The sequence below is a fragment of the Macaca mulatta genome, chromosome 2 (genome assembly GCF_049350105.2).
Source record: "Macaca mulatta isolate MMU2019108-1 chromosome 2, T2T-MMU8v2.0, whole genome shotgun sequence".
In the NCBI taxonomy this organism is placed as follows: domain Eukaryota; kingdom Metazoa; phylum Chordata; class Mammalia; order Primates; family Cercopithecidae; genus Macaca; species Macaca mulatta.
Genome location: NC_133407.1, coordinates 44,777,450 through 44,796,061, shown reverse-complemented (window position 1 = coordinate 44,796,061; position 18,612 = coordinate 44,777,450). Strand labels below are relative to the sequence as shown.

The window sequence follows — 18,612 nt, the reverse complement described above, 5'->3', positions numbered from 1 at the left end:
AAGGAAACCATGGGTCACTTTGAGGTTTCCTTTATGTTCTTCAATAACCCCAACGACAATCGCCTGGAGGGCAGGATTCATGCCTTGTATACCTTTTCCCAAGAAATGTCTGTGGGTGCTGCTGCTACCAGTGAAGACTGGGCTTTCCCATCTCCATTCCTTGTTCTTGTGGCTGGGCCACCACAAAGATGATGTCTTTGATCTCTTGCACTAGCAACTCCCACCACAGGTCTGTCATTAAAAGAGCAGGCTGATTATTTCACTCTTGCATCTTTCCCTGGCAGTTCTGTGCAGGGCTCTTTTGGCCCATCATTGTGCGGTGCACTTTGAACAAATAGGAGAGGCTGTTGCTGGAGGCATTATCTTTTGTAACAGCCAAAGTGGCAGCTGCAGGGAGGACTTCTGCTCATTGGAGTGGAATATATTTCAGAGCATTAACAGAGGCTCTCGTATTATGGAACCCCACACAGAGATTACAATGGATTTTCTTATAATAGTCAATGAAGCAAAGATACCACCTGCCCATACATGAGGCCCACAAGGGAATTTGGTCTGCCAAGAACAGTAGGTATTGGCATGAAATTGTGTGTTGGAGAAGCACTTAAGTCAGAGACTTTCACGATTATTTGCTCTTGTTCTGCTGCACTGGCTCACCAGAATAAAACCTGCAGAAACCTAAGTGGTCTTCACCATTTATTTCTTTGGAAGACCCTGTAGTTGATTCCATCTGGAGCCCCTGGAGATGCTCAGAAAAGCTTTTGGCTTCTCTGCAAAATTAACTCCCAGACCCATAAAGGCAAAGAAGGTAATCCTTTTCAGTGATGTCTAAAGGAGAAGGGTTCTTAATTCATTTCAAATGCTTAAGAAGGCAACAGGGAGGGAGCATTTGAACTCCACTGTGTAACATGCTGTCGAGGCATTTGCCTTGGCTTGGAGGATGCCCACTACATTAATCCAATGTGATCTCATTTGATTAAATTTTTTAAAAATATAAAGAGTTGAAATAAAAATGTTGGAAGATTCTGCAGTTATAGAGGCCGTAAGAAAAAAAAAATGTTGGAAGATTTTCTGTTTCACTGAACAGCTGTTTTTTATATGCCTTTTCTCTAATGTTGTAAACAGTCTTATTCAAAACAGTCACAACAACAGATGCTTTATCAGAAAGGCTTTGCTTGAGGAAGCAACTTCAGGCAGTGACCAGTGTTTAGTATGCTTTAAAGTGGTGTTTACAGTGCTTTAAGGTCGCATTTTCATGAAGTTTGTTAATATTTCATTTTGTAAATCCAAAGTCTGCTTATAGAGTATTAAGATTTATTTTATTTTATTTTTATTTTTTAAATTTTTTCCTGAGACAGAGTTTTGCTCTTGTTGCCCAGGCTGGTGAACAGTGGCGTGATCTTGGCTCACTTCAACCTCCGCCTCCCAGGCTCAAGCGATTCCCCTGCCTCAGCCTCCTGAGTAGCTGGGATTACAGGCACCCGCCACCGCACCTGGCTAATTTTTTGTATTTTTAGTAGAGACGGGGTTTCATCATGTTGGCCAAGTTGTTCTTGAACTCCTGACCTCAGGTGATCCACCCACCTCGGCCTCCCAAAGTGCTGGGGTTACAGGCGTGAGCCACCGCGCCCAGCCAAGATAGATTTTAAATCAAACGTGGGAATCGAGGCATCCAAGTGGGTGTTTTTCCCTTCGGGGAAGTCATCTAAAGAGACTTTCCTCCTGACTCAGCCACTGCTCCCGCACCCTCGGATACTCACTGAAGACCATGAGGGTAGAGATTGTTAGTGATTGTCAGTGGTCACCATATCCTATTTGATTCTCACTCCTGGGCACGCAGAAGACACTAGTCAGCCCCCTCACTCGTAGGCAGGATCCGAGGATGAGTTCTGGTCAACGGAATTGTGTGTGAAGCATGTGGGATCGAGACTATCCCGGCCAACATGGTGAAACCCTGTCTCTACTAAAAATACAAAAATTAGCTGGGTGTGGTGGTGGGTGCCTGTAATCCCAGCTACTCGGGAGGCCAAGGAAGAAGAATTGCTTGAACCTGGGAGGCTGAGATTGCAGTGAGCCAAGATTATGCCATTGCACTCCAGCCTGGGCAGCAGAGTGAGACTCTGTCTCAAAAGCTAATAATAATAATTTGTAAGTCTCCAATAACTGAATGTAAGAGGGTAAGAGGGTAGAGAATGTGTTTCCTCCCTGACAATGTGTGAGTGTACACATATAAATCTCTCTGAGAAGGAGAGAAAGAGAGAGGGAGAGAGAGGAAGGGAAGGAGGGATGGAGAGAGAGAGAAAGAGAAGGGGAGACAGAGAGAGAGAGAGAAAGAGAGAGAGAGATTTCATTTAGGGCTTTGTAAATCCAAAGTCTGCAGGGTAGTTTAGCACGCTGGAAACCCAGGGAAGGATCGCAGTTTGACCCCAAAGGTGGTTTGCTGGCAGAATTCCCATTTCTTCTGGGTAAGTCAGTCTTTTCTTATTAAGGCTTTCAACTGATTGAATCAAGCCTATCCACGTTATGGACAGTCATCTACTTTACTCAAAGTCTACTGATTTAAATGTTAATCTCATCTAAAAATCTGCCCAGAAATATCTCAATAATATTTGGCCAAATATCTGAGTACTGTGGCCTAACCGAGTTGACACATAAAATTAACCATAATACCCACAATCTCCTCATTTTATATATGAGGATATTGAGATTCAAGGAAAGCAATTCAATTGCTTGAGGTAAAATAACCAGTCTGTAGCAGAGCTGGGACTTGAATCTATTGTGAATCTAAAGCTCTTGATTTTCTCCCTACACAACATAGTCACTCAATGCCAAGGGTCTTTTCACAGGCCAACTTTTACTTCTTTTTTTCTTCTATAGAATCTTTTTTTTAGAGACAGGGTCTTGCTCTGTCATCCATGCTGGAGTACAGTGGCATGATCATAGCTCACTGCAGCCTTGAGCTCCTGGGCTCAAGTGATCCTCCCACCTCAGCCTCTTGAGTAGCTGGGACTACAGGCATGCATTCCTACACCTGGCTAATATTTTTATTATCCGTAGAGGCAGGGTCTCTCTATGTTGCTTAGGCTGGTCTTGAACTCCTGGACTCAAGTGATCCTCCCACCTTGGCCTTCCAAAGTTTTAAGATTACAGGCATGAACCACTGCGCCCGGCCTTCTAAAATAGCTTAATCTTATTATTATATCATAAACCATAAAACTTGGCTTCAATTTTAACAGCTGGCAACATCATTTGTGCTCATGTAAATATTTTTTGAAGGACTGATGATATGCTACGGGAGACATTTGAAAGGAACAGAATTTTCCAGAGCTATGACTATCAGTACTGGTAGTTTTATGTTTTTATTTTAATTATTATTACCATTATTATTATTTTTATTATTTTGAGACAGAGTCTTGCTCTGTTGCCCAGGCTGGAGTGCAGTGGTGCAATATCGGCTCACTGCAACCTCTGCCTCCTGGGTTCAAGTGATTCTCGTGCCTCAACCTCCCGATTATCTGGGATTACAGGCGGCTGCCACCACTCCTGGCTAATTTTTTGTATTTTTAGTAGACATGGGGTTTCACTGTATGTTGGCCAGGCTGGTCTTAAACTCCTGACCTCAGGTAATCCGCCACCTCTACCTCCCAAAGTGCTGGCGTGAGCCACCATACCTGGCTCATAGGTGTGAGCCATTGTGCCCAGCCTGTTTGAATTATTTTTGAATAGATAATGTATGTAACAGTGTTAAGTACCTTCACACTACGTCGTTGTGCAACCAATCTCCAGAACTCTTCATTTTGTAAAACAGATAATTTATACTCATTAAACAATTCCCATTTCTCCTCCCCTTAACCCCAGGAAACTGCCGTTCTACTTACTTTCTTCTTTTTTGAGATGGAGTCTCGCTCTGTCACCCAGGCTGGAGTACAGTGGCTCGATCTCAGCTCACTGCAACCTCTGCCGCCTGGGTTCAAGCGATTCTCCTGCCTCAGCCTCCCGAGTAGTTGGGATTATAGGCACCTGCCACCATGCCTGGCTAATTTTTGTAGTTTTATTAGAGACGGGGTTTCACTGTCTTGGCCAGGCTGGTCTTGAACTCCTGACTTTGTGATCCACCTGCCTCGGCCTCCCAAAGTGCTGGGATTACAGGCATGAGCCACCCTGCCCTGACTTCTACTTTCTGTCTCTATGAATTTGACTACTCTAGGTACCTTATGTAAGTGGAATCATGCAATATTTGTTTTGTTTTATGACTGCATGTGATTTTAATACATTTATTTACTCAACATGGTTCAAGATGCAAAAGAAACTAAGGTGATACAGTGAAAATTCTTATTTGCATCCCCATCCCCAGCCCCCAATTTCCCTTCATCTGACATAACCAATCCTATAAATTCTTTCAAATATTCTATATAACCATTTGAATTATGTATTCTTTTTTCTTTTTTTTAACACAAGCTGTTTTGCACCTCACTTTTCCACCTTAAAATACATCTTGGAGATCGTTCCACAGAAAGTGCTCATAGTGTTTGAAAGTATTAGAAATATTTAACCATATAATATGCAAGTAAAAATAGGAAAATCATAATACTTAATTCCAAGATGTTGCCACAAATCAAAAGTATTCTCCCAATCCCTGTGGACAATACTGGTGTCAGCAATCCTCTCTGTTACATGCTAGTTTACCTGCTTCCTAAGCGTTGCTCTGGTTTCTTAGCCAAGAAGAGCCTGCAAATATCTTTTGCTTCCTCTGTGAAGTTATCATGCTGGAATTTGACCTCGTCTTGCAGAGTTCTTTGCTTTAGATCCTCTTTACTGACCTTTTCCTTGTAATCTTTGAATGGTGTTCGTCCAGCAACCATTTCATAAATGCTGCATCCCATGGCAAACCAGTCCACAGGATAGGAATAACTTACCTTTTCCATTAGGATCTCAGGAGCCATGTAACCATTGGTTCCAGCCTGTAACATCCCAAACAAAAAACAAGACAACACAGAACAAAGACAATAAGGTGAGTGCAGCAGACACTACTGACTGCCTACCTAATACATATTCTCCTTTTCTTCCCTTGTTCAGGGAACCCTATTTGTTTGGAGTGGCAATGTGTCTAACCTATTCCTTTTGCTGCTTTCCCAGCAGCTTTGGGTGCAGCCAGGGGAGGCCATGAGATTCATTTTGGCCAATGAGATAGAGTTGGTGGCTAAGGTCATCAAGAAAAGGGAAGCCGTAGCTGCTCTTGATGTGGGAAAATCTGTTACCTCTCTTAGGCTCATCACCTCATCTTTAAGATGAAAAGTTCAAGTGGATGTCTGTAAGATCCCCTAAGCTTTGCCTTTCTTAAAGTTCACAGATAATAGAAAATTAGATGCATATGATTTTTTTAAGGTTGAGCACTTTATTACTAATATTAAATGTTCATATATTGTCTAGTCTATGATGTTTCTTATTCTATGTGCCATGTAATAACATTAACATCACACACACTTCTGCCTGCCTGTCTCTGCACTGAATAATTAACACTGTCATTTTAATTGAGGAAATTCCGCACACACATGAAATTTCATTTTACATGCATGACTATGTATTACAGGCACACTTCTACTGACAATGTATGCCAAATGATCATTAGATTAAATATATATACATATTCACTATATATACATACATACTTATTTCTATATATAATACATATAAATTTATATATGCTTGTATGTATGATAAATTACACATAAAATTTACTATCTAAATCATTTTGCAGTGTAAGTTCAGTAGTGTTAAGTACATTCTCACTGTTGTGCAACCAATCTCCAGAACTACTCATCTTGTAAAACTGATAATTTACACTCATTAAACAACTTGCCATTCCTTCTCCCCTCAACCCCAGGCAACCACCATTTTACTTTCTCTCTCTATGAATTTGACTACTCTAGGTACCTCATATAAGTGGAATCATGCAATATTTGTCTTTTTACGGCTGCATTGATTTTAATTCATGTATTTACTCAACAAATATTTAATGAAATCTGCAACACACCTTGCAATTTTAAGGTATATATTTACTTCAGATTTTTTTTGTTTTGAGATGGAGTCTCGCTGTGTCACCCAGGCTGGAGTGCAGTGTCCTGATCTCAGCTCACTGCAACCTCTACCTCCCAGATTCAAGCCATTCTCCTGCCTCAGCCTCCCAGGTAGCTGGGATTATAGGCGCCCACCACCGCACCTGGCTAATTTTTGTATTTTTCGTGGAGATGGGGTTTCACCATATTGGCCAGGCTGGTCTTGAACCCCTGACCTCAAGTGATCCTCCCACCTCAGCCTCCCAAAGTGCTGGGATTACAGGTGTGAGCCACTGTGCCTGGCCGACTCGGACTTTTCGGAAAGCAATATGACAGAGAGCAATGGGAAACAAAAAGTAACAAACTGTTCCTGTCTTTCAACCAGATTATCTAACTTTGGAGTATGTACCTCAAAGAGACTCAGAAGAAAGAAAAAGGAATCTATATTGAGATGTTCATAACTTCATTAATTCAGAATGGTCACAAGCTGGAAACACCCAAAGGTCCATCAATAAGATGATAAACCAGAGTCTATTGTTAATACCAAGAAATTTATATATGTAATGATTGTCACCCACTGATTACAACTATGCATTTCAGTACTTCAGGAAAGGTTGGAAAAGTTGGGTGCAGTGGTGTATGCCTGTAGTCCCAGGTACTCAGAAGGCTGAAATGGGAGGATCCTTCATTGAAGGAGTTCGAGGCTGTGGTGCGATAGGCAAACCATAGCACTCCAGCCTGGGTAACTTAGTGAGACCCTGTCTCTATGAAGAAAACATTAGGAAGTGTTGAGCTGTGCATTAGGTGTTTTATTTCTAGTTGCTTAAGTATTTTTTAATGTAAGGCTTTAGAAATATAAAATTTCATGGATAATTTCCACATGGTTCACAACAACGAAAAAACATAAACAATCCAAGTACTAATGAAGAGTGATTGGACTGAACAAGAAAGTTCTGGAAGTGACTAGGGTCTAACGGGTGTGCATGAGTCAGCATGGCACTGCTGTTTTCAGAGAAGCTGGTGTATAATTTGGGTGACCATATGTTCCGGTTTGCTTGGGACAGTCCCGGTTTACATCTGTTGCCCTGGCATCTTGTCCAGTTTTGCATTTGTCCAGACAAGAGTCCTGTAGGCACCTCTGAGGCCCAGGATACAGTCTTACTCATCTTTGTCTCCAAATCCAGGCGTTTATCACAGGGCCTCACCTGGTGCATGCCATGTTTTTAATTAAATAACCACGAAGACGGTGACTAGATGTTTTCCATTCATTATGCAGAAAACATTTGTTGAGTCATGCCCCGCAATGAGTTGCAGGGATACCGAGACCTGTAAGGCCTGGCCCCCGCCCTTGAGGATTTAGAGACTGGTAGAGACAGTCAGAAGGTTGATTCAATAGAGTGTGGAGCACGTGCAGAGGGGCCCACGGGGTCGGTGTGTGCATGTGTACGTATGTGATTGTGTGTGTGTGATTGTGTGTGTATATGAGTGTGTGTTTGTGTGTGTGTGTGAGTGTGGGTGTATGAGTATGTGTGTGTATGTGAGTGGGTGTATGTATATGTGTGTGTATGTGTGTATACATGTGTCGGTGTATGAGTGTGTGTGAGTGTATGTGTATGTGCGAGTGTGTGTGTGAGTGTGGTGTGTATGTGTATATGTGAGTGTGTGAGTATGCATATGTGTGTGTATGTGCATGTGAGTGTACGTGAGCATATGTGTATGAGAGCATGTGTGTATGTGTGCATGTGTATGTGAACGTGTATGTATGTGTGCCTGTGTGTATGTGCATGTGAGTGTGCATGTGTATGTATGTGTGTATGTAGGTGTGAGCATATGTGTGAATGTACATGTGTGTATGTAAGCATATGTGTATGAGAGCATGTGTGTATGTGTGTGTGCATGTGTGTATGTGAGTGTGTGTGTGTGTGTATTTGAGTGTATGTATATGTGTGTATGTGAGTGTGTGTATATGTGTGTGTTATGTGTGTATGTATGTGAGTGCGTGTGAGTGTGTGTGTGTGTGTTGAGAATACTTCACTGAAGAGCCACCGTTGGCCTGAATATGAGGGAAACACCTAGAAGGCTATCCAGGTAATGAACATGTGCAAGAGATGGAGTCAGATAAAGTGTAAGGTATTCAGGGAGCTTTAAGGAATTTGGTGTTTCTAGAATACATGATCTGGGGGATGCCATGGAGGGAGGGGAGATGGGATTGAGAAACTGTATTCTTAGGTAGCAAAATCTATTCCCAGTCTCCCTTTCCCTTGCCTCCCTCTATCACAAAATGCCAGATGACGAAAGACAACATCTCTCCCAGCCTCCTTTGCACAGAGGATAGTGATCTGAGATAGATTTGAGAGGTGTGCAAGCTGAAGGTGCAAAGGCTTGGAAAAAAGAGAAGTGAGTTTACTGGAAAATAAAAGATGTAAGATTGATTGAATGGATGGATAGAGAGGATGGATAGATAGATGGACATTTGATTAAGCAAATCTAGTAAAATGCTAATGATATACAAGGAATATTATTTGCCATAGAAAGGAATGAAGTACTGGCCGGCAGTGGTGGCTCACGCCTGTAATCCCAGCACTTTGTGAGGCTGAGGCGGACAGATCACGAGGTCAGGAGTTAGAGACCAGCCTGGTCAACATGGTGAAAACCCGTCTCTACTAAAAATACAAAAAATAGCCGGGGGCGCCTGTAATCCCAGCTGCTTGGGAGGCTGAGAGAGGAGAATCGCTTGAACCTGGTAGGCAAAGGTTGCAGTGAGCCGAGATGGCGCCATTGCACTCCAACCTGAATGACAGAGCAAGACTCTGTCTTGGGGGAGGGGAGGATGGGGAAGAAAGGAATGAAGTACTGATATACATGCTTCAACATGGGTGAACCTTGAAAACATGCTAAATGGAAGAAGCCAGTCACAAATGACATATACTGCATGATTCCATTTATACGAGGTGTCTAATATAGGCAATTCCATAGAGACAGAAAATAGATTAATGGTTGCTTGGGGATGGAAGTGCAGAGTAATGGAAGTGACTGCTAAAGGATATGGGATTTCTTTTGGGGGTGAAGAAAATATTTTAAAATCGATTGTGGTAATGTTTGCACACCTCTGTAAATGTACTAAAAACCGGTACTTTTTGTTTTTCCTTTGAGACATCTGTCGCCATCTGGAGTGCAGTGGTGCAATCTTGGCTCACTGCAGCCTCCACCTCCTGGGTTCAAGCGATTCTCCTGCCTCAGCTCCTGAATAGCTGGGACTACAGGTGTGCACCACCATGCCCGGCTTTTTTTTTTTTTTTTTTTTTTTAAGTAGAGACAGGGTTTCACCATGTTGGCCAGGCTGGTCTTAAACTCCTGACCTCAGGTGATCCATCCTCCTTGGCCTCCCAAAGTGCTGGGATTACAGGCGTGAGCCACTGCGCCCAGCCAGTACACTTTAAATGAATGGTTTTTATGGTACTTAAATCGTATCTCAATAAAGCTGTTAAAATGTCAATGATAAACTCTAGGTAATGGGTATTTCAAAGGTGCTTGTGTGAAATTCTTTCAACTTTGCTGTATGCTTGGAAGTTTTTATAATAGAATATGCAGAAGGGAAAAGGAGAGTGAGGGAAGGGGGATGTGATGCCCAGCTGGCTGCTGGTTCATCAGGCACAAGGGACTCTTCTGGAAGGGACACAAGGAGGAAGCACAGGAGAGAGTAGACGAGGGAGATGCAGCTGCCCAGTCCTTCCCATCTCCCGTTTCCATTGCTCAAGGATTATCCGAAGAGCTGTATTGCCTGACATGTCATCCAGTTGATTAGCAGCTGCCCAGGAAATAAGGCTCCATACCCTACAGGATGATATTTCATCCAGTTCTTAAAGTGGAGGGGCAACCCAGCCTAGATGTGCTGCTGACAGAGAGCTGTCCAAGAGGGACAGAAAAGGAGGCAGTAGAGGGAATGTAGAAAGGTGCGTGAGGTTTGTGGTCCAGTACACCAATCTGACGAAATTTCTCAAGGACATACTTTGATGTGGGGCTTTTTTCATCCATGGTGCTGGCTATCATGGCTATCAGCTGGCCACTCAATCCAGAAACCAGTGGCTGTCTGTGCTGGGAAATTATGTCATACTATTTGTGTGTGGTGTGTGTGTGTGTGTGTGTGTGTGTGTGTGTGTGTGTGTGTGTCAGAGCGAGAGAAAGAGAGTTTCAGTCTGTCACCCAAGTTGGAAGTGCAGTGGTTCAATCGTGGCTCACTGCAGCCTTCACCTCCCAGGCTCAAGCAATCTTCCCACTTCAGCCTCCTGAGTAGCTGGAACCACAGGTGCATGCCACCATGCCTAGTTAATTTTTTTTTTTTTTTTTTTGGTACAGATGGGGTCTCTCTCTGCTTCCCAGGCTGGTTCTGGGGTCCTCCTGCCTTGGCCTCTCAAAGTGCTGGGATTACAGGCATGAGCCACCGCATCTAGCCTCGCATAGTATTTCTTTGATCATTTTCTCCCTTCCATTTTGTCTCTTCTCTTTTTTTCAGAAACATTGAACTTATTATCCTTTATGTTTCTTACCTTTTGCTCCTAATGTCCACTTCTATCTCTTATTTCTTTTTGAGGGGCATGGGGGGAGACTTCCTCTATTTTTTTCTCCAATTCTTCTATTTTTTAAAAAGTATTTTATTATGGGAAACTTCAAATATATACAAATCAGAGGTAGAATAATAAACCCAAAGTAGTCTTCACCTGGCTTCAACAGTTACCCACACATGGCCAATATTGTCTCACCTATGTCCCTTCCCACTTCTCCTGACTGTTCTAGTCGTGCATCATTTATATTTCACTATGAATCTCTAAAAGATAAGGTCACTTAGAAAACACACCAAAACAAAGCGCTACAATAACATTATCTCATTTAAAAAATAAGAATAATTATTTAATATGATCTGGACATATTTGTATACCAACTGTCCTATAAACTTTTAAAAGTAAAATTTAAACTTAAATCATACAATCATTTAAACAATCATTAAACTTTTGTTTAAATTTGGATCAAATGTGGTTCATACAATGTATTGTGGTTCATACAATGATTGTCTCTTAAATCTCTTTTATAGGCTCCTCCTCTGTCTTTCTTCCCCACCTCGCAAGTTTTTGTTGAAAAAAAGGGGCCAAACTGTAGTTTCCCACAGTCAGATTTTGCTGACTGCATTCCTGTGGTGCCATTTAACATGTTCCTCTCTTCTGTGCATTTCTTGTAAACTGATGGCTAGATATAGAGGCTTAATTCTTCTACTGAACTTTTCATTTTTGCCCATATGATGTTATTGATATGTAATTAACATACAATAATGTGTACAGTTCTTAGATATTCAGCTCAATGAATTTTCATAATTAAATACACCCTCATAAATACCACCCAAACAAGATATAAAACATTTCTGTCTGTCCAGAAAGTTCCCTTGTGCCCCTTGCCAGTCAGTCCTCCCCACTTCTCAGGCAAACACTTTCTGATTTCTGTTACTATAGATTAGTTTTGTCCGTCCTTGAATGTTGTATAAATGGAATTGTATAGTACGTATTCTTTCGTGTCCAACTTAATGTGTTTAACACATCTTTAAGATTTGTCCATGTTTTTCTGCAAATATATTTACATATTTTTTATTTCCAAATGTCCTTGTTGTTCTGTGAATGTTCCTCAATTTATAGCATTTGTTCTTGTTTCATGGAGGCCTTATCTTCTCTTTAATCTCAAAAGATAATAATTATAAGCTTTAAAAAATGATCTCTTCTAGTCCCTGCATTGTTCCTGTTTTCTACAAGTTCTTTTCCTCTGATTGTTTTGGTTCTGTTTTTCATTTTGAAGAGTGCTTTTTTTTTTTTTTTTTTTTTTTTTACAAACGACAATTGATCTTTGTCTATTCATTCATATTTAAGAGTGAAGCACCAAAAAGCTGACTATAAACTTTGTGGTATCCAGCTTATCAACTGATGAGAGGGATCAGGTGGGATATCTCCATTCCCCACCTGAGAAGTATCAGCCTGCCTGCTTTCATTCAGGGAACTGAGATGGGAAGGAGCTGACGGTCTCCCTGAATATAGTATTTCACTTCCCACAGCTCTCCTTTGGGCCTCATGTTCTCAGGTCCTGCTTCTCTCCGGTTCTTTATGACTCTGCTGGGGTGCAGAGGCATAAAGAAAGACTATAAACAACATCCAAACGAAGTTAAGTCCGTGGCAGTCAGTAAGTTCTACTCAGCAACATTTATTGTGAGCTTGCTCTGTGTGGCACCCATCCAATAAGCACATTTCAAAGGTGAGTGACATTAAGGATTAAATGTACTAATGAGGATACTGGATAAACCTAAGTTGCTCAGTAGAAGGTGTAGGGTGAAAGTGGACAACACACCTTGCCATGAACAAAGGATTGTGAAACACATGCTGAGAGAAAAATTGGAAATAATAATGGAAAACATTATTGAGTGCTTATTCCACGCTAAATATTTTCTGTAGTGCTTTATGTGAATTCCTCATTTGATCTCCATAATAACCCTATGAGATTGCGGTCATTTTGCAGATTAGGAAACTGAGCCATAGAGAGGTTAAATCTGGCCTAAGATCACCAACCCGAGAATCACACACGGGGTGCACCTTTTTTTTTTTTTTTTTTTTTTGAGACTGAGCCTCACTCTGTCACCCAGGCTAGAGTGCAGTGGCACAATCTCGGCTCACTGCAACCTCCGACTCCCAGGTTCAAGTGATTCTCCTGCCTCAGCCTCCCAAGTAGCTGGGATTACAGGCACCCGCCACCACGCCCAGCTAATTTTGTATTTTTAGTAGAGACAAGGTTTCACCATGTTAGCTAGGCTGGTCTCGAATTCACGACCTCCAGTGATCCACCCGCCTCGGCCTCCCATGGGGCTGCGATTACAGGTGTGACCCATCACACCTGCCCTGGACTGCACTTTTAACTACTACATTATTCCACCTCTATGGAAGCAGGTGAAGTAACTTTTTCTTATCCCTCCAAGTTCCCTTCAGGATTTCTTTTCTCCCTTGTAGAGTGCCCTTCTTCCCTCTCCCTATCTGCCTAGTACTAAGTCCTTGATCTTTAGCATTCTTGCTAAAGATGTTTCCCTTCCCCTTATCCCAGTGAATTCTTTGCCTGTCTCAGGCTGGCTTGGTTGCTCCACACAGCAGAGGGTTCTGGGAGATGGAACCAGACCCTGAGCCATGCTCTGCAGCCACCTCCCCAAGGAAATAAGTAAAGAATTGGCCTGCCATCTTTACAGCACTGTAGACTCCCTGGTGTAGTGGAAAGAGCAAGAGACAGCATGCAGGAAGGCCTTAGATTCATTCCAAATAATTTTCAGGACTAAATTCACCTCTTGGTCCTAAAGACAGAAAATGTCAGCCATGGAACTTTGAAGGGCACCACCTCCTTGAAGAGCAGAGGTATTTCACTGAGGAGAATGGAATTAGAGGCGCACGCCAGACTTTAAGCACCCACATTCCATCGCAGCCTCCAGCTGAAAAAATTAATTGCCTGCCCTTTATGCCATTTGTCTTCTGCATGTGAACTGCCTCCTCAGAGTAGGGTGGGAGGAGAGAACGCGCCAAGCAGCGTGGAGCAGGTCCAACCACGCTGACCTCTTACAGCTCAGTTTAACTCCTGCAGTTACACAGGGCCGTGTGCCTCCGTCTCAGCGGCATCAGAACCGTCTCATTCAGTGCATGTGACCAGAACCGCCATGCCCAGGGCTGTAGGGATTGCCCAAGTGTCAGCACCTCTTAGTGGAGGGGTGTGTGTGTGCGTGCGTTGTATCCCTTTCTGGGTTTTACCTTATTTTACTTTGGGTTTTATGGTGACCTTTCCAGACCCACACGGTCAACACCTGGTCAGGCAAAACCAAGTATACCCAGCATTGGGCGACATCGAGCATCAGACCTCACGGGGTTTAGGATGCCTGGCAGTGCCAGTGCCCCTCCCCCACCCCCTAAGGGGCAGCGGGAAGTCCTTCTAGTACAGTAATCTCAAGCTGATTGCTTAGTCCCATCAGGGCCACCTGTCACCTACAGGTGTCCAGACATTGGGGAAGGTAGACACCTTAAGGTGGGATTAAGATCCCAAGCCCGTCAGGACCTGTCCAGATACCGGCTACATTGTTCTTGCTGTTGAGTGCTGGCTTCTTCCATTGACCCTGTAGCTGTTACTCTCAACCGAACTGGCAGGGCCCAGTGGCCCTGGACAGAGTCCCAGTGTGGCTCTGGACAACCAGGAACCAGACTGTGACCTTCGCAGTGCAGAGAACAGGGAGGGGCTTCTGGTGGAGCTGAGAGGGCACAGTTCACATCTTAACAGTTTTACAAGTCCGTGAAAAAGTATGTGTGCGCGCAGGTCCTTCAAGGTCAAGGACAACCGCAACCCTCTAGCTCCCATTAAATCTGAAAACTTGGCAACCTTCAATTCCACTATCAAAAGAAATGGCCGTGTCGGCCCTTGGGGTGGCCGGGCCAGGCCGGGCCAGGCTGGATTAGCGACGCAGGCGGGGAAAAAGGAGCGGGAGAGGAAGCTCCGCGATCCGGCGCGGCCAAGCACACTGCCACGCCGAGCCAGAAACCGCCCGCGGATGCCTCTTCCCCCAGCTCATCACAAACCAGATCCAGTCGACAGCACAATCCAAACAGAAGAGGGAATCAGAATGTACAGCTTTTGTTTGCCGTGGCAGGAGAACTGTTGAGCAGAGGAAAAAAACAAGCTGAGCTTAGCGCTATCAGCTGTTTCCTGGGGCTCGCTCCTTCCTTCCTCCGAGGGGGGCCTGGCCGCTTTGTTCTCGTTCCCAGCTGCTCCTCTGCGCCTTTAAGCAGTGGCCTTTGCAGACCTCAGAGGAATGCGGCCCTGGGACCCCAGGGGACTTAGCTCGAGGCTCCGCCCGCCCCGCGTGCTCGGCCCCAGGCCGCAGAATCAAGAGCGCAGCAGTGTCGCGCGGAGGCCGCTCCTGCCCCTGGCTTCGCTGGGCTCGCTTTCTGCCGCCACTTCCTGGGCGGGGAGGGCGCATCCCATCAGAGGCGGCTTCCTGCTCTTCCTGACACCCCTGGAAGGACACCCATTTCAGAGAGCCCACACAGGGAACCCAAAAGAGGGGTCCTCGCTATAACGCTTTTTGCAGGGATAGAGTCTGGGGTGAAATGTTGGTTTGCTGTGGTTCAGATCCCAGTTCTACCAGTTATAAGCTGGTCACCCACAGCCACTTACTCAACCCCTCTGAGCGTCAACAGTTCTTGCCTTATGGGACTGAGATGAAGATTAAAACGGTAAAACAGATTGGGTGTCATCCCAAAACCTGGCGCACAGCAGGCCTGCTACCACAGTAGATATTAGCGGGTGTTGTTGCCATGCCTGGGTTCTGGTTGTCTCAGGCAGGACAGCTACACAAGACTCCACCAGACCGAAAGGCAGGGTATGGCACATGGTCAGAGATCAATAGTTCCCATTTTTCACTTGAGCATGTTCTTCGGTGGTTTCTTGTGCTGTGAATCTCTCTGGTAGCAGGCTGAGGCATACTTTCCACGGTGCCTCTAAGATGCTCAGAAGAAAACCACAAATGAAACCTCACACAGCTGTGAGGAAGCGAGACAACTGTGAGTGTCTGCTTGACTCAACCCAGATGCAAGCTGCTCCCCCACTGCCCACTGCTGCAGCCTTGGGGTCCTGCAGGCTCCCTGTCCCTTACAGAGGACAAAGCACAGCTGCAGAGGTCACCTGAGCAACTGCAGTGCCTGTCAGGTGAGGCAGAAACAGTTGCAACAGTGGGGATTGTGACTGAAGGTCTGGCGCTTCTTGTACAATCATTTCTTGAGTGCCTACCAAGTGGCTGACCCTCGGCTAGGCATTCATCTACCTTGTTTCTTAATCTTCTCATCAATGCTAAAGGCAGGCAGTATTCAGCAGGCTCAGAGAAGCAGTCTGACTTGCCTAAGGTCATGTGCAGGGCTGTGGCCAGCCCATGCCGCACGTTTGTGCCAATTAGAAGGCACTCCAAATGTCTTGGTGCATGGAGCAAACCAGCCTCCAGTGTGACGTCAGCCCCCACTCTCCCATGCAGGGGGTCAGCCTGCACATCTGTACACAGCAGCCAGAGTAAATGGCAGAACCAGGATTCAAACGCTCAAGCTCCTATCTCCTTGACCCGCAGGACCATATTTCATCAGCTGCGCATGATCTAAATAAATGCTCTGAGCTTCTAACATGTGTCTATATTAGATTAGATGATGCAGCAACCATTAGGTCCCTGAACTGTATCATCTCAGATGACAGCCCCCTCCTGCCGCATCCTGCAGACCCCCTGGCCCAGCCTCTCCTTACTCCTGTGACTCCATTAGACAATGTGCAAGCCCACAGTTCCCTGAGTACTCTGCTTCCCTCCCAGCCTTTCTATGCTCATTCTAACTCCTTCTCTTTGATTGTAATTCCAAGGCTTTTTTTTTTTTTTTTTTTTTAAATATAGAGCAGAGTCTCGCTGTGTTGCCCAGGCTGGTCTCCATCTGCTGGGCTCAAGTGATCCTTGTGCCTTGGCCTCCCAAAATGCTGGGATTACAGGCATGAGCCACCACCCCTGGCCCCAAGGTTGATTTTGTCACTTGCCTGCTGAAAACCTTTCATTGCTTCCCCAGCACCCTTGCCAACAGGTTCAAACTCCCCTTGTCCAACTCCTCCAGCCCCTAGGGCCTGGTGTCTGCTAAACTCTCTAGTTGTATCATTTGTTGCCCCTCCCACCTCATGACTCCACACTCCAGCCAGCTGCAAAGCCACTCTGTTCTGTGACTGAGCCCCAGGCCTCGTGCTAAGAGGACTTTATGCCAGGGGTTTTCAACTGTGGCACTGTGGAGGTTGTGGGCTGAATATGGTTTGTGTTGGGGCTGTGCTATTCATTGTAAGATGTTTGGCAGTATCCCTGGCCTCTACCCACTAGATGCTGGTAGGACTTCCCCAGTCATGACAAACAAAACTGTCTCCAGACATTGCCAAATATCCCCAGGAAGTCTGGCAAAATCACCCCCGTTGAAGACTATTGAGCTCTGCTGATCCCTTTACCTATCCCATGCTCCTTCCTCTTTACCTGTCTAGCTTCATGCCTTTTAAGTCTTAACTTGGTTGTCCCTTCCTCTTGGAAGCCCTTCCTGACCCTGTGACTCCAGGTCCTCATGTTGGGTTGGGTGCCCTTCCTATGTACCCAGCTTGGACAACCCTGATCATACTGTATTATCACTGCCCATGTCCTCGTCTGTCCCTTTCCTCTCCTGGAATTTCATGAAGGCAGGCATTTGTTTGCCTCGTTCCCTGTTTAGTATTCAGGGTCTTTGTTTGCCTGGTTCCCTGTTTAGTACTCAGGGTCTAAGTCTGTGCTTGTGACATAGCATTATCTAACAAATCATTCTTGACACCCCATCTCCCTTAACCCCGTATCCAAACCATCACTGAGGCCTATTCACTCTGAAATATTTTATCGCCCCAATTCATCCGCTGCGTTCTGTCTCTACTACTCCCTCTGTGGTCTGAGCCTCATCACCTCTTATTGGATGACAAAGACCACAAACTACCTGAATCTCCTCGAATCTGTTTTTCACTTCACCGCGGTAATCTTTTCAAAACAAAATTTGAAACATGTCCCCTTCATGAAACCCTGCCACAGCTTTTCCAGTGCTTAGAGACCATCACCCAAAGTCCTTTACATGGCCCATAATGCCTGGTTCCGTCTGGCCCCTGTCCCCTCTCCATCTTCGTTTGAACCACATTTCCTCTGACAATGTGCTTTTCATTTCTTGGCTTCCTTTTCATTTCCCCTAAAGCAACGGGTACTTGCCCAGACTATTCCCATGGCCTTAAATGCTCTTCCCCACCTGTGGGGGCTACGGTGGTACTTGGCTCCAATCCCCTCTTCAGGTTCTTGGCCCCCACCCTCCAGCTGCTGGGGTCAGGCCAGTTTCCAGTACCCTTGGACAGGGTCCTGTGCTCAGAGGTATACTTGTACTGGGGTTTCATGCTGTTTGTAATCATTCATCTTTGAATTTGTGTCTTTTAAGTGAAGTCCAATAAGCTGATGGAGCCGTACTTGGAGGCTCAGCTCACACAGTCACCCTCCTGCCACCTGCTTGCCTCCCAGGGATGGGTTCATGGCTGTTTACTTCCCCACTTCCCACTTCTAGCCCCACCCTCACCCAGTGACTACTGCCACTTTCTGCCTGGTAGGGGCCTGGACTCAGGAGCAGGGAGGGCTGGGGTCAGGCACATGCTTTCTCAGGTCCAGGCATGGGATGGAGCCCTGGGTGCCTGTGAGTGTCTCCACTCACTCCTTGAGTATCCAAATCCAAACCCCATGGCTGGTTGAAAAATAGAGCATGGAAGGAGACTTCTTCCTGATATTTGAAGAAGAGGCCCTATATTTTTATTTCACAGTGAGCCCCCAAATTTATGTAGCCATACCTGGCTGGGGCTACTGCTTGATGATGGCTCACAGCTGCACCCCTCCCTGGGAACTGCCCTCTGCAACCGGGACAGCATCCCAGGCTTCTGCCCCTTTCCAGCA

The 18,612-nt window shown here is 45.1% G+C and overlaps 1 protein-coding gene across 1 annotated transcript in view; it reads right to left on the bottom strand.

Annotated features, from left to right (window-relative positions):
- GRK7 (G protein-coupled receptor kinase 7) overlaps positions 1-18,612 on the bottom strand; it is a 41,132-nt gene that overhangs the window by 6,676 nt on the left and 15,844 nt on the right. The window contains exon 3 of the mRNA XM_001112570.5: positions 4,684-4,958. Coding sequence (XP_001112570.2) covers positions 4,684-4,958 — 275 coding nt within the window. The remainder of the gene's footprint in view (positions 1-4,683; positions 4,959-18,612) is intronic.